The sequence below is a fragment of the Labeo rohita genome, chromosome 9 (genome assembly GCF_022985175.1).
Source record: "Labeo rohita strain BAU-BD-2019 chromosome 9, IGBB_LRoh.1.0, whole genome shotgun sequence".
Lineage (NCBI taxonomy): Eukaryota > Metazoa > Chordata > Actinopteri > Cypriniformes > Cyprinidae > Labeo > Labeo rohita.
In genome coordinates this window covers 34,312,834-34,340,633 of record NC_066877.1, presented here as the reverse complement: position 1 = coordinate 34,340,633, position 27,800 = coordinate 34,312,834, and the positions used below count along the sequence as shown (strand labels likewise).

Genomic DNA, 27,800 nt, shown 5'->3' with positions numbered 1-27,800 from the left:
AATGATAAATGATTAATATTGTTATTATTATTATTATTATAATATCACCAAAATGCTGAAAATATTTTGCTATTAATTTAGCTCATAATTGACAATCTACTTGACTATAATGACTGGTTGGTTAAAATCATGTTTAAAATAAAATACAAAAATAAAATAATATAAAATTAAATTAAATTAAATTAAATAAACACTAACTAACTAACTAGCTAACTAACTAACTAACAACCAAATAAATAAATGTTTTTATTATAAATACAACCAAAATGCTAAAAATATTGTGTTATTTAATAAATGACTATACATAAATAAATAAATAAACAAACAAATTTAATAGAACTGTTTGTAGTAATAATAATAATAATGTTTTTTTAATAAATCTACTTGACTATAGTGACCATTTGTTTAAAATTATGGTTTAAAACAAAAGCAATATAAGAATAAAATTAAGTAAAATAAAAATAAATGAATCAATAATAATAATAATAATAATAATAATAATAATAATAATAATTATTATTATTATTATTATTATTATTATTATTATTATTATTATTATTATTATTATTAAGGGTAATTGTAAGGGTCCAGCTGTAAATGACTAGTTAATAATGACTAGTAAACTACTGAGACGCACTGGCTGTTGGTGAGTTTGTCTCTGATAGTGGAGAAGTCCATGGGTTTCTTGATGATCTTGCGGTATCCCGGGACAGATTTGGGGTTGACCGGTGTCAGAAACGGCCCAGCGTCCTGATGGCTTTCCAACTCAGCCAAGAGTATTCTGATGAACAGAAAAAGAGGCATGTGAATCACATTCAGACTTAAAATAAAACTCATTCAGCAAGGTTTCTGTCTCTAGTACCTGCACATGGCCAGATCTTTACTGTCATCTCTGGCTGTTTTGGGTTTCTTCACACATGTGGGACTCTCCTGCTTTGCTGGGTTAGCGGAAGGATTCTCCTCTGTCTTCCTCTTTTTGATTTCCTTTGACACTTTTTTGGGAGTGCTGTTGGCACTGCCCGAATCGTCCTCTGAGTCTCCGGCCACAGATGGTTTCCTCTGCCGTTTGGCCTCAGCAGGTTTCTTCAGGCCTCCACTCGAGCGGTTCAAGGGTTTCTTGGTTTTCAGGGACTGACTGCTCGCCTACACAGAAACAAAGGCTTTAGAGAGGAATCTCCAAACACAGGTCAAAGAGTCTGATCTCTTCATGAAAAACACATTACTGGAGTTAAGATGTTCATTGAGTAACACTTATGGGGCCTTATAAGTGGAATTGGTTGGAACGAATGGGTAGGTATAAACCATTTATGTTATTAAACTGTTAACAATTGTTAAATATTAGGCCAAATTCTCCAATGATTTCCCAATACTTGGTTCTAATATAAAACTAAAATAAATACTGTGAAAATGTATTTATTTGTTTAATTTCATCTATAAAAACAATAAATAAGTGCAGTAATAAAATTTAAATTATTACCACACAAAACTCTGACTTCAATAATAATAATAATAATAATAATAATAATAATACTAAATAAATCATCATAATGTGATTTATGAAAACAATAGATAAATGTAGTAGTAAAATGGGTAGTAAATGAAAGTAATAAAAACTGCAGTACAAATAATTTTATTATATTATAATAAATAATTGAATAAAATAATAATTATAATAATCATCATCATAAATAAAATTATAATTTTATTTATAAAAAATAATATTATTGTTAATGTTTTGCTGTGAGTGTTAAAAAGTAGTTGTAGTAGTAGTAGTAGTAGTAGTAATATAAAATGATAAGTGTAGTAGTAAAATTAGTTGTAAATAAAGGTAATAAAAATGTAGTAATGTTATAATTCTTTATTATTATTATTATTATTATTATTATTATTACTATACCCATAATAATAATAATAATAATAATAATAATAATAATAAATTGTAAACTACATTTTTATTATTATTTACTACTACTAATACTACTATTATTATTATTATTATTATTATTATATTGTTGTTGTTAAAAATAATAATAATCATTTTATTATTTATGAAAATGAAAAAGGTAGCAATTTTTAAGGTTTATTATTATATTGTTGTTGATCAAAATAATAATAATAATAAATTATTATTATTGTTAATATTTTTGTTGTTTTGTTGTCAGTATTAAAAGTAGTAGTAGTAATAACAATATAACATAAGTGTAGTAGTAAAAGTTGTAGTAAATAAAAGGTAATACAAATTACTATTAAATCATTCTTTATTAAAAATAATTATAATATTTTTTATAAAAAAAAACTCTGACCTAATGATAATGATAATAATAATAATAATAATAAATTATTATTATTGTTAATATTTTTGTTGTTTTGTTGTCAGTATTAAAAGTAGTAGTAGTAATAACAATATAACATAAGTGTAGTAGTAAAAGTTGTAGTAAATAAAAGGTAATACAAATTACTATTAAATCATTCTTTATTAAAAATAATTATAATATTTTTTATAAAAAAAAACTCTGACCTAATGATAATGATAATAATAATAATAATAATAATACAAAATTATAATAAACCTAACATTTTATTACTACATTCATTTTTTTATATTATTATTATTATCATTATTATTATTATTATTATTATTATTATTATTATTATGTTGTTGTTGTTGATAATAATATTTGTATTATTTATGAAAATAACATAAAATGTTTTTTTTTATTCAAACAATTCAAATGATTTTTGCTGCATTTTTTATTTTGTTGTTGTTATCAGTGTCTTAAGTAGTAGTAGTAGTAGTAATAAATAAATAAATAAATAAATAAATAAATAAATAAATAAATAAATAAATAAATAAATAAATAAATAGTTCCTGCATAGAAAAATGACATTTCACTCAGGTTTGACATCACTAAACTGCAGTTGAACACTTAAAATACAGCAGACAATTCACATGGACTAACTTTATGGTGACATTTTGTGAAAATGTTCTTCTGAAATTCCATGTCAGAAAACATCATTCAGGTTTTTTGTCCAACATGAGCGAGAATAAGTGGGTCTCATCACAGGCAGTGTTAATGAACTAACAAAGTGCTCCACCTGAGATATGCAGGCCGGGCAGAACCAGTCTCCGTCCGGTATGGTGGTGATCTTGGGTTTATGGCAGTACGTGTGGCAGCCTCTATCACATCCATCACACAGCAGCAGGAGCTCCTCGTTATCTCCCTTACAACAGATCTGACAGTACTGAGCGATAAACACATCCCGATTACTTCACTTCAAACGCCAGAGTCTAAGAAACTACCCAAGATCTATAAACCACCACACAGATCTGAACTATATAACACACAATCAACCTGAAAACCCAGCAAACCTTTCTAAAAATCAATTCCAATCAAACACAGTGTAAACTACACAAACTGCAGCAGTATTTACTGTGGACTCACCACTTTCATGATGGATTTCTCCCAGGCGATGGACTTGTGCAGCTGCTGTATACACAGATAGAGCTGACTGGCACTGCGCACCTCGCTGAGAGCTTTACGCCACTGCCTCAAACCTGGAGCCAAATCTTCCTCAGCCCTGCCAAAGACAGAGATGGAGATTACAGTACAGGATACAGATAAATAATAAAAAAATAAATAAAATTTAAAAAATCCTTAAAATAAAATAAAATAAAATAAATTTAACAGTAAATGACAAATATTTCATAATTAAAAGTAGTTAATAAAAAAATAAAAATATTTTATAAAAAATAAATATGACCAAATATGGGTCCAAAATTAACTTTTTGCCACTCCTGCATATTGTGAGAGAATTTAGTACATTTACAGGTCATAAATATTTCTTACTCCCATGAAACTGAATTTTGCATTTTTATTTAAAATATTTAAACAAAAAAAATAAAATCTATTATTCTGTTTTTTTTCCTTGCATCACTGAAGCTCAGATTATTTTTAATCCTTTGAATAAAATAAAATAAAATAAAGTAAAATATTATGTAATAAAATAAAATATTTTATAACAAATAAATAAGACCAGGGTCCAAAATTAACTTTGTCACTTCTGCCAATTTTAAAAGCATTTAGTACATTTACAGGCAATAAATATTTATTACTGGCCATGAACCTTTTTTCACTTTTCATTTAATTTTTATAAAAAATATATACATTTGTTTTTACAACAATTATTTAGCATTTTTGAGTCTTTTAAATAGAATAAAATATATTTATTGTTTATATATATATATTTGTTTTAATGACAATAAAACAAACATATTTTATAATAAAATAAAATATTTTTAAATAAATAAACATGACCAGAGTCCAAAATGTACTTTTTTGCCAATTGTGAGAGCATCTGGTACATTTTCAGGTCATAAATATTTCTTACTGGTCATTAAAGTGTATTTTGCATTTTTTTTTTAAAAAAGGTAATAGTATATTTGTCCTAGCATTTGTAAGTCAAGTGTAGTTTTTGTTCTGCATGTTAATTTTGGAGCCTGGATGAGACAATATTTCAGTAAAAACATAAAAATGATCAATAACCCACATTCATGCTGATAATAACCACAGTGCACAAGCCGAATAAGCACAGAGAGCAATTTAACAGCGTTTTGCCATTTTCCACAAATAGGGTACAATATTACTGTTTAAAAATCATTAGCAGGCACAATTTGTTTTATGGGATATATAACTACAAACAAAGATTTGGTCACAAAAATCTACTCTTATAGAACGCTTGATTAATTTAGGCTAAATAATTCTTGCCTTTATATAAAAACACGTTTTAATTTTTAATTTTACCTAGAAACATCCCTCTTCTTCTCTCCCACCATTCGTTAAAAATAAATAAATACATAATTATACTGTACACTATAATTAATAATAACATTATATTATATACATATTTCTATTATTATTATTATTATTATTATTAACAACACTAACAATAATAACAAACAAACAATTAAATTATATATAAATATATTGACTTATTCTAATTAAAATACATTATTATTATCAAATAAATTATAATTTAATAATTATTACCAACAACAACCAAACAACATTAACAAATAATTATAATTATATATACTATAATTATTATTTATTCATTTATTTTTATTTTATAATTTATTTTTACTTAGATATTTGTATTATTTTATTTATAAGATTTTCAGGCTGTTCAGTTCCCTTTTTGTGGAAGTCTTTTCAAGAAGCACTTGCTTGTGGAAGGCAGATGATTGGATTTGAGGTTGAGGTTAATGCAGATGTAAATAATGCCTTATGCTCATGCTTCACAATCCAAAAATGGTGCAGGTTGCAGTGTAAATGGGAAAGAGACGGCACAGCCATAAACCCACAGATGCACACAGCCAAAGTGAAGCGTGAAGAGTGAAGAGCGTCAGACGGGTTTGAATCTGGATGACCTACCCGTCACCATCAGCTCTAGCAGGTGATGGCGCAGGGGCCGGTACTGAGACCGTTCCCACGTTATCCAGCCTGATCTGAATGGTGCTGCTTAAAGGGCTCTTCAGGTACCTTCGCTCAATGTTCCTCTCCAGCTCGGCCAGACGCGTCACTGCTATATCCAGAGGGTTGTTCGCTCGGCGTACGATGCCGTGGTCGTTTCTGTCTTTGCAGTTCTCCACAATGGGTTTGTGCTCGTAATACAGCAGGTCTTCACTCTGTGACTGCGCCGCTGGATGCATCCAGCCCTGTCAGACAAACACATGCTTTCATACTGTTTTATTCACTGTAGTTCAATGCTGAAACACTAAACATTCGTGAAACATTTTTTTCTTAGATACTGAACCATGCTCCCAAATGGCAATATTTGGAACTAGAGAGCAAAGTTCATAGACAAACTTTAATTTGGCTTGAAAAAGCCTAGCCAGAAAGTTCAAAGTAATTTTAAAAGCTTGAAGCTAGTTAGTAGCATGTTTTCAGCATAATTAGCATGTTACTAGCATGTTGTTAGCATGATTAGCAAGTTACTAGCTTAATCAGCATGTTATTAGAATGTTGGTAGTACAATTAGCTACCAACTAAAAATTAAGTTACTAGAATGTTTCTAACATGGTTAGCATGTTACTAGCATGCTGATAGCACATTTAGCATGTTACTAACATGTTACTAACATGTTGTTAGCTCAGTTAGCAAGTTACTAACATGTTCTTAGCATGATTAGCATGTTAGTACCATGTTAGCATGATTAACAAGTTACTAACATGTTTCTAACATGGTTAGCATGTTACTAGCATGTTGGTAGCACAATTAGCAAATTACTAGCATGTTTCTAACATGATTACCATGTTACTAGCATGATTAACATGTTACTAACGTTCGCACGATTAGCAAGTTACTAACATGTTAGCATGGCATGTTACTAGCATGTTGGTAGCACAATTAGCAAATTACTAGCATTTTTCTAACATGATTAGCATGTTACTAACATGTTGTTAGCATGATTAGCATGTTACTAGCATGTTGGTAGCACAATTAGCAAATTACTAACATTTTTCTAACATGATTAGCATGTTACTAACATGTTGTTAGCATGATTAGCAAGTTACTAGCATGTTTCTAGCATGATTAGCATGTTACTAGCATGTTGGTAGCACAATTAACAAATTACTAACATTTTTCTAACATGATTAGCATGTTACTAGCATGATTAACAAGTTATTAGCATGTTTCTAGCATGTTGGTAGCACAATTAGCAAATTACTAGCATTTTTCTAACATGATTAGCATGTTACTAACATGTTGTTAGCATGATTAGCATGTTACTAGCATGTTGGTAGCACAATTAGCAAATTACTAACATTTTTCTAACATGATTAATATGTTACTAACATGTTGTTAGCATGATTAGCAAGTTACTAGCATGTTTCTAGCATGATTAGCATGTTACTAGCATGTTGGTAGCACAATTAGCAAATTACTAACATTTTTCTAACATGATTAGCATGTTACTAGCATGATTAGCAAGTTACTAACATGTTTCTAGCATGATTAGCATGTTACTAGCATGTTGGTAGCACAATTAGCAAATTACTAACATTTTTCTAACATGATTAGCATGTTACTAACATGTTGTTACGTTGATTAGCAAGTTACTAGCATGATTAGCATGTTAGTAGCATGTTTCTAGCATGATTAGCATGTTTCTAGCATGATTAGCAAGTTACTAACATGTTAGCATGGCATGTTACTAACATGTTGGTAGCATGATTAACAAGCTACTAGCTTGTTAATCACTAGCAACACAATTGGCATGTTGTTAGCATGATTAGCAAGTTACTCACATGTTGTTAACGTGCTTCTAGCATGATTAACATGTTGTTAGCAAGATTAACAAGTTACTAGCATGTTTCTAACATGATTAACGTTGCTAATATGATTCTAGTATGATTAGCATGTTTCTACCATGTTGTTAACATGATTAGCAAGTTACTAGTTTGCTTCTAGCATGATTAGCAAAGTTACTAGCATGTTGCTAGCATGATTTAGATCGCTAGATAGATTAGAAACATTAGACTGAAAGGCTAAATGAGTGTAAATGGATTAGAAATAGTACATAGAGGGGAAGTTTGACTGAGCCTCAAGGGATTCTGGGAGTTTAGATTTGAATTTTGACAGCTGGAGTTTGGTGGTTGTAGCTTTAAAAGTCTAGGAGAAGACACACTTGAAAATTTGGTAGTGTAGTTTACAAAGGATAACAGTAAGTTGGCTTTTTTATACATGCTTCACAATGCAGAAAAAAGCTAGAGTATTTGGCAACCCTTCCTACCTTAACCTGCAGACTGGCTGAGGTGACTTTGTGTTCCAGTTCCTCCACCTGTTGCAGGACACCGATGTCTATGTCCATGGCCTGTTCTTCCACACACCAGCTCTGGACGGTGTCCTCAGAGACCTGATTCTCCTCCAGTTCTGAGACGTCGATCACGGTCACTGGACAAAGAGCGCAAACTAATAGTGCTGCATTTGAAGCATTTCAAACTGCATTTTAAAGAGACACAACAAGCACCTACCATCTCTGTTCCTGCTGCAGACCTGCCCGATGTAATACATGTGTTTCTGCAGCTGTTTCTGCAGCTGCTTCTCTCGGATCCCTCGGGAATGGCACGCTTTCTCTATGGATCGTAACTCCTCCATGTCTGTAACTTTCCACCAGCCAGTCAACATCTCTATAACACAAACACACACACAAAAAAAAGTTTTGTTGGGCCAGGTGGAAAAATCTACATACATCCTAATATTTTACATTTTTCAAAAGATTAAAAAGTTTTAAATTAAAGTAACCATCATTTTAGAGTAGATTTGAATGGTTTAAATATATGAAAAAAAAAAGTAATAAAAAAGAAGTCTCTTCTGCTTATGTGTTTTTTATAAATGAATAAATATTTTTAAATACATTCATAATTTAAATAATATAATTTATGCATTATAATAATTATATATGATTCTTATCAAATTATTATTATATATTAATTTATAATACACTACTATTCAGAAATTAGAAATGAAGACTTTTGTTCAAGGATGCATTAAAATTATCAGAAGTGACAATAAAGACATTAATAATGTGACAATTTCCATTTCTAAAAAATTATTGTAATGAAGTAATGATACTGAAAATTCAGCTTTGAATCACATGAATAAATTACATTGCAAAATATATTAACATAGAAAAGAGTCATTTTGAATTATAATAATATTTCACAATTTTTACTGTATTTTTCTATTTTTCATCAATTAAATGCAGACCTGGTGAGCAAAAGAGACTTCTTTCAAAAACATAAAAAAAAAAAAATATATATATATATATATATATATATATATATATATATATATATATATATATATATATATATATATATAAATATTGAGAAAATCACCTTTAAAGTTGTCCAAGTGAAGTTGCAATGCATTTTACTAATCAAAAATTAAGTTTTGATATATTTACGGTAGGAGATTTACAAAATATCTTCATGGAACATGATCTTTACTTAATATCCTAATGATTTTTGGCTTAAAAGAAAAATCAATAATTTTGACCCATACAATGTATTGTTGGCTATTGCTACAAATATACCCGTGCTGCTTAAGACTGGTTTTGTGGTCTAGGGTCACGTATGAAAACGCCACACTCAATCTTTGAAATAGACTTTTTAAGTGATAGCTTAAATAAATTGTTGATTCAGAACTCTGAATTCAGTCAAATAGACACTTTAAACTCATTCAAAGAAATTAATCAGACTGCTGTACTAAAAACTAACAATAATAATAAAAAAAACCTCTTAACACTCACAAGATGTCTCTCCCAATCCTTACCTTCAGGAATAGGTTGAGGTAATGGGTAATCCTGGTTTTTAGGCACCTCAATGACAGGTGAAGGAGTGGAGAGGTGTTTCTCAGCTGGAGACTCTGGAGAATCGCTCTTACTGATGTTCAAGTTTCCATTGCCCTCTGATGAAGGGTGAACAGCACTGAGAATCTGAGCCACGGGAACACCAGAAAACATCACGTTTGGACTTAAATTTCCATTGGACCAAGCACAAAAGGGCAGATCCATTATGGGCACACCAGACTTCATCTGCAAACACAGAGAAGCTGTTATAGTCAAAAACACAAATACAGAAAAAGCAAAATATATACAGTTATTGTTTATTTAGTACTGTCCTGAATAAGATATTTCACATAAGAGATGTTTTATATAGTCCACAAGAAAAAATAATAGTTGAATTTATAAAAATGACCCTGTTCAAAAGTTTACATACATTTGATTCTTAATACTGTTTTGTTCCCTGAATGATCCACAGCTGTGCTTTTTTGTTTAGTGATAGGTGTTCATGAGTCCCTTGTTGGTCCTAAACAGTTAAACTGCCTGCTGTTCTTCAGAAAAATTCTTCAGGTCCCACAAATTCTTTGGTTTTCCAGCATTTTTGTGTATTTGAACCCTTTCCAACAATGACTGTATGATTTTGAGATCCATCTTTTCACACTGATGATGACTGAGGAACTCATATTTAACTATTACAGAAGGTTCAAACACTCAGTGATGCTCCAGAAGGAAACACAATGCATTAAGAGCGGGGGGTGAAAACTTTTGGAATTTGAAGGTCAGGGTAAATTTTACTTATTTTGTCTTCTAGGAAACATGCAAGTATCTTCTGTAGCTTCTGAAGGGCAGTACTAAATGAAAAGAAAATATGATATTTAGGCAAAATAAGAAAATGCACACTTCTCCATTCTGTTCAAAGGTTTTCACCCCCTGGTTCTTAATGCATTTTTTCTCCTTCTGGAGTATCAGTGAGCGTTTGAACCTTCTGTAATAGTTGCATATGAGTCCCTCAGTTGTCCTCAGTGTGAAAAGATGGACCTCAAAATCATACAGTCATTGTTGGAAAGGGTTCAAATACACAGAAATGCTGAAGAACAGCAGGTAGTTTAACCGTTCAGGAAAAACAAGGGACTCATGAACAACTATCACTAAACAAAAACGCAGCTGTGGATCATTCAGATAACAACGAAGTATTAAGAATCAAGTGCATGTAAACTTTTGAACAGGGTCATTTTTATAAATTCAACTATTATTTTCTCTTGTGGACTATATGTAAACATCTTTTATGGAAAATATCTTATTCAGGTCAGTACTAAATAAACAATAACATGAATTTTCTATGACCCCTCTTATTTCGAACATTTTGCAGATTCTGAAAGGGGGATGTAAACATTTGACCTCAACTGTAAGGTCTACACTGGGGTTTTCCAAACAGGGGGATCATGAGTTGAAAAGCAAATAGTTAAATGAAAAGTCAAATTTAAAAAAATTTAGTCAATGTTTTATGTTTAAAGGGTTCAGCTGACAAAAAAAAAAAACAAACAAACAAACCCTGGCCTCTCTTATCATACCTGCAGTGCAGCTAATGAAAAGTTATTGATCGCTGCAGCGCTGTAAGGGCCACCAGAGACCGCTGTGGTTTGCGGTGAGGATGATGATGCTGAATGTGGACCTTCAGTCAGAGACGAGACGTCACATGGAGAGCGAGGCAGCAGACTGAACCAGTGAGCGTTTCTCTCTGTCAGAACCTTATAAAGCTGGTCGTTACGGATCTGTTGTTGGGCGTTAGTGAGGTAGGTGTTGTTGAGGAGACAAGAATCATTGAGATCAGATTTAACATCTTGGTTAGGCGTTCTTGGTAATGTCTTCTGCTGTCTTGGGCTGCCGTTTTGCTGACAAGAGACCTCAGAAGACATCTTGGCCACTTCCAACAGCTTGCTGAGCTTGGAGAAAGAGTCCGGTTTCTGCAGGAAGAGGTTGAGAGAATTTACATCCTGCGGAGGTTTATGTTTCACCTCAGCTGTGCCGTATTTTACATCTGGTTCCTCTGTCGGCTCCTCTTTGACCTGGACGAGATGAGCGTTCTTTATCCTATCACGCTCTCTCTGCAACTCCTCTGGACCTGAAGAAGCACAAGACAACATTATCATCAGCAACACACTTATACTACAGCTTTTTAAATAAAACAACTGGTCATGTTTAAAAAAAAAAAAAAAAAAAAAAAAAAATTGTCAAGATTGATCATATACCCTAAAGATGAAAAGAAGGAAATAATACAAATATTTGACATACTGCTTAAACATTGCTTATATATATATATATATATATATATATATATATATATATATAGAGAGAGAGAGAGAGAGAGAGAGAGAGATACAGATATATATATTAATCTTACATACCATAATATTACTTGTACATTATTTATATATTATGTATACACACTACCAGTCAAAAGTTTGGAATAAAAAAAAAAAGTTTTTTTTTTTTAAATGTTTTTGAAAAAAATAAAAAAAAAGTCTGTTCTGCTCACCAGGGTGGAGATTATTTGATCAAAGCAGCAATATTGAAATATTATTACAATTTAAAAGCAAGTTTCCTTATTTAAATATACTTTAAATTGTAATTTATTTCTGTGATGCAAAGCTGAATTTTCAGCATCATTATTCCAGTTTTTAGTATCACGATACTTCAAAAATCAAACCTTTTAATTTTTTTAAACTAGAAAAGGGACATTTGTCAAAATCAATGAGATACTATTGAGATACTATTATAGTTTTTATTACTATTTTAAATTAGTTTTCATATTTTATATTTTCCATTTTTTCAAATGCTAGCAACTTTGTTGTTTTGCTACTTTTATATATAAAGAAAGGAAAAAAAAAAAATGTATAGAAATTTTAATGAACGGAAAAAGTGTATATATATACATATATATATACACACACATATATACACACACACACACACACACACATATATATATATATATACACACTGTTTCCACCACTGGATACAAAAATAGAACAAGATAATTGCGAATGGTTATCTCACAATTCTGACTTTTTTTTTCCTCAGAAATGAATGATATAAATTTGCAGTTGCAATTTTATTTTTTTATTTCTCAATATTTGCAATTTTATATAAAAAAAGAAAAAAAAGTCGCAATTACCTTGTTTTATTTTTTATTCAGTGGTGAAAACAGGCTTCCATACAAAAACTATGAATGTTGGCTTGACTTGTTTAAAACATTACAAAGGTTTAAAAAGTCTTGTATAGTTTTTATAGGCAATTCTCCTAGATTTGGAATGACATGAGAGCAAATAAATAATGAAAGAATTTAATATTTCTCAGCAAATTCTGTAACACAACACTGTTTAAAATATTCCAACCGGTTTCTGTTGCTTCCTGTAAGCTTGACGTATCTTTCTTTCAGAAGATCCCTGTCTTCACATTATGATCTCATTCGGTCTCATTCTCTCACCCTCTCCGCTCTCCAGTCCCTCCACAAAGATCCCGCCACACTGCGGCAGCACCCAGTAGCGCCGTTTATACCGGTCCTGTCCGAACATCACAGATCGTAGGGAATGAGAGGCCTCGAACAGCTTCCGACGGATCTGAGTCTGTTGCTGTAAGAGATGAAGGTACGAATCAATAAGACTAAGTATTCTGAAGAAATATGCAAGTGGACAAGTCATGAATCTGTCATTTCAGCACACACTTAGCGTAATACATTAGTTAAAGCAAGTATAGGCATGCTACCCTCTTGGGACCGAGCTATTAATTTTTGTCCTCTGTAGAGGACGTTTGTTTTTAATGAATTTAATGAGATTTTGCCTGTGGTGTCATGCCTTCACTTCCTTAATAACTGATTCCTGATGTCCTCTACAGATGACACACAATAAGATTTTCTGTTCTATATTTCTTATGCATTTATTCTCAGGTGTTATATATTTTAGGTTGGTGCAATAATATACAATCACCTAGAAATGGACAGTCACTTCTAAGGCATCTACATGATATTTTATGCAAGTATGTTGCTTTACTGCTATAAAGATCTCAATAATTTACATTACAAGCAGAATTTCATCAGTTTTTGGCCATATAAATATCAGCATCTGCACCAAATTGCATATATTGTCTCAGTTTGGGTCTCTGAATAAAACTGAGCTGTTCTTCCATATTCTGACTGTATCATATTATATGAGCCATATAATATGAGCCTTGTTTTAATCAAATATTGTCAACATAAAACATTCACCTTGCTGAGTTTCTCAATCTGTCTCTCCAGCTCCTCAATGCTTGTGATTTGATCACTTTCATCCTGCAAAACAAGAACAAGCTGACATGCTGCTAAAACATCATGACAAGTTCAATTTTCTTTTGAGAAACAAGATTTTGTTCTATAAAAACATAGTAAACAACTTTTAGAGCTCAAAACCTCATCCTCAGTGCAAAGAGGAGAGCATTGCTGAAACTAAACTACAAAAAAATTACTTATTCTGAACATTAGATAAACACAGTTTAAAACACATTTGGGTCATTCTGGGTCAAATCAACCAAATGTCAGAAATTTCCCAGATACAATTTTTGATTTTGTTAATATTTTTTAAGGAAAGATAAATAGATAAATATTAGCTATATGCAAAGTGACCTTTTTTTTTTTTTTTTTTCAACCACTGAAAATGGGATCAAATTCAACAATTTGACCACAAAACTGCATCAAAATCTCTATATCTCTGGCAGTGAACCATACAGGGCCATAAAAATAAAGATACTAAACTAAAAGTTTGTCAAGAACCAAAATCTAAAAGGATATTAAGATATCTTCAATACATTTTGAGTTAAAGACATGCAAACTTTGGGTGAAAAGTGTTTTTTCCCCATTTTTGAACTGTCACCATTGGCATTTACTGCAAAAAAAGAAAAAAAAAAAAAAAAAAAACATTGCTAATAAATATAATAAATAATATCTAAAAAGTAAATATAAAAATATTACTACAAATAAATTAAAAATTTAAATAAATAAATATATATAAACATTTCATGAACAATTTCAGGCAATGTTAACATAAAACTAATATTACAATTAAAATAAAGTAAATGATAAATTAAAAATTATAAATTAAATGAATTAATTAATTTAAATAAAATGTAATTACTAAAAACATACATAAATATAAATATTGAATAATAAATGTAAGGCAATTTTCCAATTTCTTTTTTTTTTTGTGAAAGTAAATAAAGTAAACACAAAAATAGCTATTGATAACTGCTTTGCATTTTTGTTATTAAAAAATGTATACATAAAAAGTAAATTAATAAATGAACCATTCCAGGCCATTCCCCATTGATTACAGCTTTGCTTTTTGTTGTTTTAAAAAAGTACACAAAAAATATTAAAATAAGAAATATAAATAAATAATTCATAAATAAATATTAACAATTTCAGGCCATTTTCCACTGATTATTGTATATCTTTTGTAAAAGTAAATAAAAGTAAATATAACAAATCATCCATGGCATTTAATATTTTTAATATTTAATATATTTTCTTTTTCATTTATGCATTTCTTTCACCAAAGAAAAAATTTAAAACACTACCTCATCTTCACACGCCTCGGCTTTCTTCCCTTTCTTCCCACCAAAATCGTATTCATCCTCATCCTCCTCTCCTTGCTCATCGCTGTCGTCATCTTCCTCATCATCTTCATCACTCTCCCCCCCTTTGCGCTTGCGTTTACGGCTGTTCGCAGGAGTACAGGATGACTGACCCTCCTCTCCTCCAACACCACTCTCCCGCTTTCCCGTCCTCTTAGCATAGATGCTTCTCAGTCTGAAAAATAATAATGTGATGCATTACAATCTATGCATTACAACAGAACATCACAATCAAATTATAACTAGGTACACATTTCTTGAAGGAAACCACAGTGCTTATAAAGCAGCAAAATATAGTTGAATAAAGGAATGAAAGGGGAATGAAATTGCAATAGTGTATCTTAATATTTATCATATTAAAAATAGGGAACTGTGTTTTATGGACCACAAAAAATATGATTTGTGTTTTACATGTATGGCAAGCCGTTTTAACATTAAATCTAAAAGCCATACTAGTATCCATTTTAATGCTACTAGTACTTATTTTTTAGATACTAGCATCTTTTTCATTAGGAACTAGTACTTATTTATTAGACACTAGTATCTTTTGTAATTATTACTAATAAAAGTTCTTATCTTACTAGTCAGATCTGTGTCTTTACTCATCTTATGACTAGCTGAATGACCACAGTAGAGTTCAATAAAATATTCTACTAGTAAAATAAAAAAAAAAAAAATAAAAAAAAAACTTACTAGTAACATTTTAAATAAGTACTAGTATCTAACAAAAAAGTACTAGCATCTATTTAATAGTTACAAGTACCTAATGAATAAGTACTAGTATGTATAAACAAGAATTAGTATCTATTTAACAGGTGAAAGTATGTAATAAATAAGTACTAGTATCTTAAAAATAAGTACTAGTACCTAATGAATATATATTAGAAATTATGCAATAGTCGCAACTGGAATACATACTAGTCAAAACTGAATAGTTAATATATCAATGACAGTATGGCAAGCCTTATTAACATTTAATCTAAAAGCCATACTAGTTTCTATTTTCATGCTACTAGTACTTATTTAGATACTAGTATCTTTTCCATTAAGTACTAGTACTCATTCGTTAGCAACTAGTACCTTTTTAAAAGATACTAGTACTTATTTATTAGATACTAGTTCTTATTTATTAGATACTAATACTCATTCATCAGATACTAGTACCTATTAAATAGACACTAGTACTTATTCATTAGATACTAGTATCTACTTAAAAGATACTGGTACTTATTCATTAGATACTAGTACCTATTAAATAGATTCTAGTACTTATTTATTAGATACTAGTACTTATTTCAATAGTGACTAGTAACTATTCTGTTGTTACTAGTAACAAATGTAAAATTTTGCCATTGATTTCTATGGTGATCTGTCACTGAGATATCCACTATTCAGTTTTGACTAGAATTTTTTCTAGTTGTGACTAGTAGATAATTTTTATGTACTAGTAGTTAATCATTGAGTACTAGTACTTATTTTTTAGATACTGTTACCTATTAAATAGATACTAGTTCTCAATTATTACATACTAGTATTTATTCGTTAGATACTAGTTCTTATTATTAGATACTACTACTTATTCATTAGATACTTGTACCTGTTAAATAGATACTAGTGCGTATTTGTAACATACTAGTACTTACTGACTAGCTACTTGTATTTATTCAAAAGATATTAGTACACATTTATTAGATACTAGTACTTATTTGAAACGTTACTAGTAAAAAAAATTATTTTACTAGTAAAATGTTTAATTGAACTCTACTGTGGCCATTCGGACTAGTCATAACATGAGTAAAAAAAGCAGATACGACTAGTATAATAAAAATTATTACTAGTGATAATTATGAAAGATACTAGTGTCTAATAAATAAGTACTAGTACCTAATGAATAACTACTAGTATCTATTAAAAAGTTACTAGTATCTAATGAATTAGTACCAGTATCTAATAAATAAGTACTAATATCTAATGACCTGCTTACTAGTAATATTTAATCTGGTCACTGTATCTAGTATCTAATGAATAAGTACTAGTAATTTTACAAAAGACACTAGTAACTAAAGAATAAGTACCAGTACTTAATGGAAAATATACTAGTATCTAAAACTAGTAGCATGAAAATAGATAGTAGTACGGCTTTTAGGTGAAATGTTAATACGGCTCTCCATAATGAGAGTTCCCCATAGAAGTTCATTTTTAAAAATCCAAATTTGTTACTAGTAACAACAGAATAGTTACTAATAGATAAGTACTAGTATCTATTTAATAGGTACTAGTATCTAATTAATAAGTACTAGTATCTTTTAAAAGGTACTAGTACCTAAAGAATACGCACTAGTAATGAATAAATACTAGTTCTTAATGGAAAATAAACTAGTATCTAAAAAATAAATACTAGTAGCATGAAAATAGATAGTAGTACGGCTTTTAGGTGAAATGTTAATACGGCTCTCCATAATGAGAGTTCCCCATAGAAGTTCATTTTTAAAAATCTAAATTTGTTACTAGTAACAACAGAATAGTTACTAATAGATAAGTACTAGTATCTATTTAATAGGTACTAGTATCTTTTAAAAGGTACTAGTACCTAAAGAATACGCACTACTAGTAATGAAAATAAACTAGTATAAAAAATAAATACTAGTAGCATGAAAATAGATAGTAGTACGGCTTTTAAAATGTTAATACGGCTCTCCATAATGAGAGTAGTTCTTAATGGAAAAAGAATACGCACTAGTAATGAATAAATACTAGTTCTTAATGGAAAATAAACTAGTATCTAAAAAATAAAGTACTAGTATTAATAGTTTTTTAATAATAAAAATAAGTACTAGTATTAAAAGAATAAGTACTAGTAAAAATAAGTACTAGTAGCATGAAAATAGTTACCAGTACAGCTTATAGATTAAATGTTAAAACGGCTTGCCATATTACATGACCAGTGGAAGATCAGTAAGGAAATGCATGTGTGTATGTGATGGTGTAAATAAGTATCTTACTTCCGCAGGTTTCCCTCGATCACCCATTTGTCTCGTCGCAGGTTGGTCATACTGTCGATGTTTTTGTCGATCTCACTGTAGAAAGACGACAAAGAAAATTAAATCTTGTGCATGAAACACATCAAAATTTATAATCACCTTCAGAATTTACAGTTATATTAGACACTGAAGGAAAGGTGAAATAAAAAAGTATATATTTTTCTGCCATAGCACAGTTTATATGGACATTTTGCATAAGTTTCCACTACATTTCCATACAGCCATGCGGAGCAAGTGAAGTGAAATGTGCGCACCTGACCACGCTCTTGCTGCAGGACAGCTCATTGACCAGGAAGGCCAGTATGGAGGCTTTCTGAGATGGCGTGTGGGCCTGGAAAGCTTTGGTCTTCAAGCTCTCGGCCAGCGGCGCTAGATTAGTCTGTCCACAGTGAGCTTCCATATAGATCTGCAGCACCTCGGACACATTGTCCCGGTTCAGGCCGACGTTAGTCACATGGTCTCCCAGAGCCGTCTTAGCCTGTAATGTTCAAAACATACAAACAAAAGAACAGAGCGATGCAATGAGAAACTCAGTGTGACAAAGGCAGTGAGTTAATATGCTCAAACAGAATCATGGAAAGGCACGGTAATGGAAAAGCACGGTTAAGTCATTTAATTTAAGAGTTTCTCAAGGCGAGTGAGAGGCTTTTTATTAGGACTGTGAATGCATTTGAGATTAGTGAAGAGAATCCGCTGAGGGGCTGAACTGAATTCTTGCTCTTTATTGGAAATATTCAGCTTAAAGCCTCAAAGAAGAGCAGCTGGAACTGAACACTATATAGTAGTACAGTAATAATGAAAAACAACAATTGGCAACCAACTCACATCAATATAAACTATTTTACAATATATATAATTTTTCTTTCAATATTCGATTAATTAAAAAAAAAAAATCCATTTTAGAACTTCCTGAATAAAAAGATTACCTAGAGGGAAAAAATAGATAAATAAAAAATAAAAATGAGATTAAATCATGTTTACTGATAATTTTGTGATTAATGATAAAAGAAGTGTCTAATAACAGTAATAACAATTACAGCAGAACAGTTAGTAATGACACAGAAACAGCACAAAATCTGCCTTTTTACTGTATTACTACAATTTTTTAAGCAATGCAAAGAAAAAAAAGTTTAAAAACTTGATAAGGTTTTACAATAAATAAACAGTATTGTTAAAATAATCATTTAAAAATATATTATGCTATTTGTTGTTTGTTAATAGTCCTCTAAGTGTTGGTTTAATGGCTTCCCATAGACTTTTAATGTGGAAAAAAAAAATAAATAAATAATATTTAATAAACTGTCTTGCCATAGCAGAGCTTTAGTGCTGTGCAACCACATTCAAAAAAACTAACTAAATAAATAGATAGATTCAGCAAATAAATAAAAGCAAATAAAAGTAAATACAAGTAAAAATATTTGTAAAATTAATAATAAAAATAATATAATAAAAAAATTACATAAATAGAAAAATACATATACATATTTCATGAATAATTTCAGGCAATTTTCAGATTTTCTTTTTCTTTTTTGTAAAAGTAAGTAAAAGTAAATATAAAAAATAGCCATTGATAACCGATTTGGTTTTTGTTATTTAAAAAAAAGTACACAAAAATATTACAATTAAAATAAGAAATATAAATTAATAATTCATAAATAAATGACTATAAATATGAACAATTTCAGGCCATTTTCTATTGATTATTTTATATTTTTTTGCAAAAGCAAAAAAAAAAAAAAAAAAAAAATTAAATTAATAAATAAAAATAGCCATTGATTATTGCTTCGTTTTTGTTATTTAAAAATAAATGAAATAAACAGATGAACCATTTCAGGCCATTTTCCATTGATTTCAGCTTTGCTTTTTGTCATTTTAAAATAACGTATACAAAAATATTAAAATAATATTACATTTTCCATTACTGTATATTTAATATAAATACTGTATATTTATATTTATAAGTAAATAAAAGTAAATAGTAAAACATAATAAAAAAACAAACTAAAAATAATAACTTTCTACTGATGACCACTTTGCTTTTTGTTATTCTATACTGCATCTGAGTTTTTGAGCTTATGTCTAACAAGCTAAACGTGTAAAATTTTGTGAATCCTGAATTAGCTGATTTAAGTCTGTAGAGCTTTATATCAAGTGTGGGTCTCTAAGTCTTAAAGTTTGAGTTTCATCTAATACATTTTGTTCTAAAAGCCTAAATGCTTAAAATGATTGGTAACACCTTAGATTAGGGAACACTTTTTTTATTCACTTTTAACTAGTTACTTATCAGGATGCATATTATTATTGCCCGTATATTAATACTTAGAAAGCAAATATTAATACCTTAATGTGCATGACCATATTTTAGATATGGCTCAATACTTAAACATAACTGCTACAACAATTAACTAACTTACTATAAATACACAGCAAATTTAGGAGTTTATTAAGGGAAAAGTCTAATAGTGAATGTGTGTCTAAAGTGTTACCAAATGATTCAACAATTGTGCAGCAGACATGTAAACTCATTCAATACACAGCATGTAGAACTGAAATATAGACAAATGTACGCATATGTTTGCTGGGTCTCACCCTGTGTCCTGCAGGAAGTCCTGGGTCACACACAGCAGCAGACAGCATGTGCACCAGCAGGTCCTGGATGAAGCCCATGCTGTCGCCTACATTCAGCAGCCCTGCCTGCAGCACGCCGAGTGACGGGACGTCAGCGCTGAGGTCAAAGCCCAAGACCTTTCCAAAACAGCGCAGGAACTGCATGACCATTAGACAGTCCGAGAAACATCCTCCCGGCAACAGCAGACCCGCTATCCGTGACAGCACCGGCAGAGGCTGCAATGGAGAGAGACACATTTACACAGTAAATTCATTTGATAAATGCAAGCAGTGTAATATGGTTGCTAGGTTGTTCTTAAGTTACTAGGCAGTTGCTAGGGTGATTTTTGCAATATTTGATTTTCATATTCACTACTGGTCTTAAACTTGGAATAACAGATTTTTAAAATGTTTTTAAAAGAAGTCTCTTCTGCTCACCAAGGCTGCATTTCTTCAATTAAAAATACAGTAAAAATTGTAATTTTGTGAAATATTATTATAATTTAAAATAACTGTTTTCTAGGTGAATATAATTTAAAATGTAATGTATTTCTGTGATGCAAAGCTGAATTTTCATTATCATTAATTTTCAGCATCAACTGCTTTCAACACCGATAATAAACAAAAAATGTTTTTTGAGCAGCAAATCAGCGTATTAGAATGATTCCTGAAGGATCATGTGACACTGAAGACTTTCCAATTTTGCCTTTTTTGGTTAGTCAATAGAAGTAAATATAAAAATAGCCATTGATTACCTCTTTGCTTTTTGTTATTTAAAAATAAAAGTATACATTAAAAAAATTAAAAGATTAAATTAAATTAGTAAATAGATCGTTAATCAATCATTTTAGGCCATATTCCATTGATTACAGTTTTGCTTTTTGTTATTTTTTTAAAAAGTATACAAAAAAATTGTAAATTAAAATAACAAACAGAAATAAATAATTCAGAAATAAATAAACATAAATGTGAAATATTTTAGGTCATTTTCCATTGAATACTGTATATATTTTTGTAAAAGTAAATAAAAGTAAATATAAAAATAGCCATTGATTACCTCTTTGCTTCTGTTATTTAAAAATAAAAGTATACATAAAAAAAATACATAAATAAAAATAAAATAATAAATAGTTCATGAACCATTTCAGGCCATTTTCCACTGATTACAGCTTTGCTTGTAGTTATTTTAAAGAAGGATACAAAAATATTGAATACATTGAATTCATTTAAGAATGCAGTTTAGTATTGGACAGTAACGCATCTAAAATGGTTAATGGATGGTTCTTATGTTACTAGGTGGTTGCTAGGGTGAATTTTGGGATATTTGATTGTCATATTCACTACCGGTTTTAAGTTTGGAATAACAGATTTTTAAAAAGGTTTTAAAAGAGGTCTCTTCTGCTCACCAAGGCTGCATTTCTTCAATTAAAAATACAGTAAAAATTGTAATTTTGTGAAATATTTTTCTAATTTAAAGTAACGTTTTTCTATGTGAATATAATTTAAAACATAATATATTTCTGTGATGCAAAGCTGAATTTTCAGCATCATTACTCCAGTCTTCAGTGTCACACGATTCTTCAGAAATCATTCTAATATGCTGATTGAATTTGATCTGATTTAGTATATGAAAATATGAAGCAACACAACGGTTTTCAACACTGATAATAATCTAAAAATGTTTTTTGAGCAGCAAATGAATGATTTCTGAAGGATCTTGTCACACTGAAGACTGGAATAATGATGCTGAAAATTCAGCTTTGCACCACAGAAATAAATTAGATTTTACAATATATTCACATAGAAAACTTTTTTTTTAAAACTGTAATAATATTTCACAATTTTACAGTTTTTATTGTATTTTTGGGCAAATAAATAATAATAAAGAGATTCAAAAATTTTGGCAGTACAGTAAAAATCATAAATCCGATTGATTAGAAAATTTTGCAACTTTGTTTGGTGCCACTAATTGTGCAGAAATTGCACAGTCAATCATTATTTTGGTTTGTGTATAAAATTAATCAGTGGCTCCTGTGATTCACCTTGTGGTCGGACAGACACATGTCTTCATTGGGTTTGTTCAGCTCTTTGGCCATCTCCAGCTCCAGCCGTCTGAGCTCCAATTTGCGTTCCTTGTTCAGTCGTTTCTCGTCTCTTTTTTCCTGTTTCAGTCGCTCTTTCTCCTGCAGAAACATTTAAGAAGATTTGAAAAAAACCCTGTGTGCCATGAATGAGATTGACATACTAATTCATAGTCTATATGACTGAGCAGATAAAGGATCAGAAGAGAACAGAGATACTAAAAAAGAGATGAGGAGATGAAAGGAGGAAAAGAGAATGATGAAATGATAAAAGGAGTTGTATAACACACCTCAGCTTTCTTCCTGGCCTCCACCGCCTTCATCAACATCACATGCTGCCGACGTCTCTCCCGCTCCTACAACAACAAACACAGACATAAGAGATAGAACAGAATAAACTAAACAAACAAAACTACATAGGAAAGCTTGAGGAAAAAAAAAAAAAAAAAAAACTAAAACAAGAAAAAAGAAAGGAACTAAAAAAATTAAACCATGAATGAAAGAACAAGAAAGCAAAAAAGAATGCATGAAAACAGCATTAAAAAATGAAAAAGAACACATAAAGGAAAGAAAAAAAATGTAAATAACAAATGAAAGAAAAATGACAAAATAAAAAAAAAATACAGAACAAATAGGAAAAACAAAAGAAAATCAAGAAAGAGCAAAAGATATAAGGAAAAGTGAACAAATGAACATGACTTCTAAAAATAAAAAATAAAACAATGAAAGTAGAACAAATAAAATAATGGAAGTAAAAAAAATTAAGTAAACAAAAACAAATAAAAAGAAGAAAAAAAATAATTTTACAAAATCTACAATAAAAAAAAAATAAAAATAAAACAGAAAAAAAGGAGAAAGGAAATACATGGAAGGGAAGAAGGGAGGAAGGAAGAAAAGGAAGGAAATATTAGCAAAAATAGTGAAAAAAAAACTAGGTAAACAAAAGCAAGAAAAATGAAAGGAACTAAAAAAAAAAAAAAAAAATAATGAATAAAAGAACAAGAAAGCAAAAAAAGAATGCATGAAAAGAACAAATAAAAAAATAAAATAAAAAAGGAACAAATAGGGAAAACAAAAGAGACCCTGAAAAAAATAAAAAAAATAAAGAAAAAAGAGCAAAAAAATATAAAGAACTGAGAACAAAAGAAAAAATTAACATGACTTATAAAAAAAAAAAAAAGGAAGAAAACTTAATAATTTTACAATATCTAAAAAAAAAAAAAAAAAAAAAAAAAAAAAATAAAGGAAAAGGAAAGGAAACACAAGGAAAGAAGGAAGGAAGGAAGGAAGGATTAACAAAAATAGTCAAAGAAAAAACTAGGTAAACAAAAACAACAAAAAAAAGAAAGAAACGAACAAAATAAACAATGAATGAAAGAACAAGCACGCAAAAAATGCATAAAAACAGCATGAAAAAAAACAAAAAAGAACAAAAAAAAAAAAAAAAAAAATTAAAGAACAAATTAAAGAAAAATAAGAATTTAAAAAGAAAAGACAGAACAAATAGGAAAAAGACCCAGATACAGAAAGAGCAAAAGATATAAAGAATACAACAAATAAAGTGAATAAAAGGGAAAAAAATTAAATAAAAATAAATAAAAAATAAATAATGAACAAAAGACAGATTGAATAGAAAAAAGAAAAAAACACTAAAGAACAAACAAATGAAAGAACACAAAATAACAGAGAAATTTAAAACAACGAAACAGAACGAAAAAAAAATTAAATGAGAGAAAAACAAAATAAGAAAAATAGAGTAAAAAAAGATTTAAGAAAAAAATTAACTAAATTATGACAAACAAATGATTGAACAAATTAAAGAACAAATGAAAGGAAAATGAAATAATTAAACAGAAAAGACAAAGAGGGAAAACAAAAAGACAAAGCAAAATTAGGAACGCAAAAGATCTAAAGAACACAAGAAAATGAAAGTGGATAAAAGAAGAAAAAAAGACAGAATGAATAGAAAAAATAGAGAAAAAATGAATAATAGAAACAAAATAACAAATAAGCAAAAACAATTAAAAACACCTAAAGAAAAATGAGAAACTGAATGGAACAGAACAAAGAACTAAAAGTAAATGAGTAACAAACAAAAGACAGCCAGAATAAAAGAACAAAATTACGACAAATGCATTGTATAACTGAATGATGACAACACTGCATACAACAAGCATGAAGATTTAACGAAGCTTCAGCAGGCTGAGAGCTGAGAATCTGCAGAACTACAACAGATCTGTTAACCAGCACAGGTCAGTCCACCACTCCAAACATCTGGATGAAGCGTGAGTTATTCCAAGTGTTACATATCAAGTTTCAGGTTTCTACGGGCAGCTTGAGCTCTTTAGTGCAGGACAGATCGGAAGAGACGGAGGGAGACATGAACGAGACCACAGAAGTCTCCAAACTTCATCAGTATAACAAGATGCAAAAAAAAAAAAAGATGCAAGAAACAATGGACTTGAAATTATTCACAAATGAAAACTGCTGCTGAGCGGCACTTCCATTTTTAATCTAAAACAACATGAATGCTTCAGGGACTGGATATTCTCAAATATTACAATCATTAGAGGCTACGCAAATGAAAATCAAGCAATAATCAGAATGAATGATATTAAGTTGAAGGCTTGATGATATGAAACTGGACGCACACATCCAGTTTCCACCAACACAGATGAAAATATTGTGACTGATGTCTGTTAACAGATAGAGAGATTATGGCCCTGTTCCAAAACAGTGAGCTGCCTTTTAAGGGAGCATCCTAACTGAAATCAAACCCTCTAAATAGCAATTAAGTACTTCGTATAACAATTCCCGCATGTAGCAAAACAAACAGCTCTCTAATTTGCTTATGATATATCTGGCAATACAAATATCATGTAAAAGTACACATACACACAAGCATATATTTTAGAAATATATGTAATATCTATCTATCTATCTATCTATCTATCTATCTATCTATCTATATATATATATATATGAAATATTACAATTTGATATTTTAATAAAAATAAAAATATGAAAATTAAAAAATATATATTTAAAAAAAATATATAAAAATGGCTAAAACTAAAATATTAAATATTACAATATTAAATGTGAATTATACTATTTAATAAAATATATAGAAATAAAATATAGTACAAATATTAGATGAAAACTTGTGTTTTCATGTTGTTTTATCAACTAACCAAAATCGGTTTAAATTGAAGCACTAAAATTACTAAAACTAAAATATTAAATTGTAAAATAAAAAAAATAAAAAAACACATTATAATAATAAATCTAATATAGTGCAGATATTAATACAAACTTAAATGAAAGTTGAAGTACTAAAATTACTGGAACTAAAATATTAATTAGTAAGGACTAATTCAGTTAATAAATACTCAAAAAGTACTTAAATTATGTCTCTCAAATGAATTAATTGCATCCAAAATAAATATGTTTATATATATATATATATATATATATATATATATATATATATAAGTATATAAGTATTATATATATATATAGAAATATTTAAAAAAATGTAAAAATTAATAAAACTAAAAAATACTAAATATTACAATATTAAATGCAAATTATACTATTAAATAAAACACACAGAAATAAAATATAGTAGAAATATTAGATGAAAACTTGTGTTTTCATGTTATTTTGGCAACTAAAATAAACATTATAATATTAAATCAAATATCATGTAAATATTAGATGAAAACTTAAATGAAAGTTAAAGTACTAAAATTACTGGAACTAAAATATTAAATAGTAAAATATTAAATACAAATTATTATATTAAATATTACTCAAAAAAAAAGAAAAGACAAATAAAAATTGTTAAAACTTAAAATATAAAAACAAAAACTAATTCATTGTTAATAAATACTCAAAAAGTACTTATATTAGGGCTGTCAAATTAATTGATTGCATCCAAAATAAATATATAAATATTCGTTTACATAAAATATGAATGTATACTGTCTATTTATGTATATAGAAACACACACACACACATATATATACACAGTACACATTAATTGCAATTAATCGATTTGTTGCATGAATTATATTTTTAAGTCATGCATAATGTATCATAATTTACCTAATGTCTGCCATCTTTGATTGATTTTTCTTTTCGAATTTTTTTTTTTATGTATTTTTCCTTTTTTTTTTTTCCCTTTTTGCAATCTTCCAGCAATGCCTTCACTGTGAACAACATATATAATGCTGTCTTAGAATTTGTCCAGAAAATAACTTAAAAGGAATATGCTTTTCAAGACCGTGTCTATGATACTTAGAAATGCTTCCTACATAGGCAGCTCACTATGTTTCAGAAAAAAAGCTCACTTCTGTCTCTTCTTTGGCAGGCAGATGAAAGCAAATGCAGGGCGTCATGCAGAAGAAATGCGAGCGCAATCAAAGCATTCAGAGCAAAACACCCGAATCACAAGCATTTCACAATGTGTTAGATGTAGAAAAGTAAACATACCCATACCATATCTAGTCTATGTCTCTCCAACTCCTGCCAGAGAGAGTTGGCAAAGGCAAGAACAAAAATAAGTAAATAAATAAATGCATACAACCTTATTGAGCAACTCCCCAGTAGATTGATTACCCACAATACATTTAGAGGCAAAGCTGAGCCAAAAAAGAAAATTCTTACAATAATAAATGACAGAATTCATTTTTGGCTGAACTATTCCTTTAAAGTAATCACATCAAAGAATAAAAGCAGCAGAGATCTGAGGCATTATTCAGAGAAATACTGTTTGTGAAGGAGATTTGAAGACGTCTGCTCATACCTGGTGCTTCAGGATGATGGCCTGCTGTCTGCGCAGCTCCTTCTCCTTCAGAAAGAGATAAAAATAAATTAAAACTCGCAAATATTCTTTTATTTCCATTACTGAGATGGCAGAGAGAAAGAGATGCAGATGGAGGGATGTCATAAACAGATAGGTTTTTATCCATTTATTTCCGTGGTATATTGAAACGCCTGGGTTTTGATTGACAGGCGTATAGTCGAGGGCCGCATGAGTGTTAATGTAAAATG

General features: G+C 29.6%; 1 protein-coding gene across 2 annotated transcripts in view; it reads right to left on the bottom strand.

The window, feature by feature from the left end:
* The window catches only part of LOC127171314 (bromodomain adjacent to zinc finger domain protein 2B), a 37,735-nt gene that overhangs the window by 989 nt on the left and 8,946 nt on the right, over positions 1 to 27,800 (bottom strand). The window contains exons 11-30 of one of the 2 annotated variants that reach the window (XM_051119887.1): positions 27,553 to 27,597; positions 27,240 to 27,272; positions 23,032 to 23,097; positions 22,703 to 22,843; positions 20,643 to 20,897; positions 18,308 to 18,531; positions 18,015 to 18,089; positions 14,956 to 15,187; positions 13,613 to 13,675; positions 12,836 to 12,980; positions 11,385 to 11,470; positions 10,920 to 11,312; positions 9,339 to 9,600; positions 8,036 to 8,191; positions 7,795 to 7,955; positions 5,433 to 5,716; positions 3,444 to 3,579; positions 3,097 to 3,243; positions 863 to 1,143; positions 638 to 781 (exon numbers count right to left, since the gene is read on the bottom strand). In XM_051119887.1, coding sequence (XP_050975844.1) covers positions 638 to 781; positions 863 to 1,143; positions 3,097 to 3,243; positions 3,444 to 3,579; positions 5,433 to 5,716; positions 7,795 to 7,955; positions 8,036 to 8,191; positions 9,339 to 9,600; positions 10,920 to 11,312; positions 11,385 to 11,470; positions 12,836 to 12,980; positions 13,613 to 13,675; positions 14,956 to 15,187; positions 18,015 to 18,089; positions 18,308 to 18,531; positions 20,643 to 20,897; positions 22,703 to 22,843; positions 23,032 to 23,097; positions 27,240 to 27,272; positions 27,553 to 27,597 — 3,329 coding nt within the window. Of the gene's footprint in view, positions 1 to 637; positions 782 to 862; positions 1,144 to 3,096; positions 3,244 to 3,443; positions 3,580 to 5,432; positions 5,717 to 7,794; positions 7,956 to 8,035; positions 8,192 to 9,338; positions 9,601 to 10,919; positions 11,471 to 12,835; positions 12,981 to 13,612; positions 13,676 to 14,955; positions 15,188 to 18,014; positions 18,090 to 18,307; positions 18,532 to 20,642; positions 20,898 to 22,702; positions 22,844 to 23,031; positions 23,098 to 27,239; positions 27,273 to 27,552; positions 27,598 to 27,800 lie in introns of both variants that reach the window. The other variant, XM_051119886.1, reaches the window with a different exon arrangement.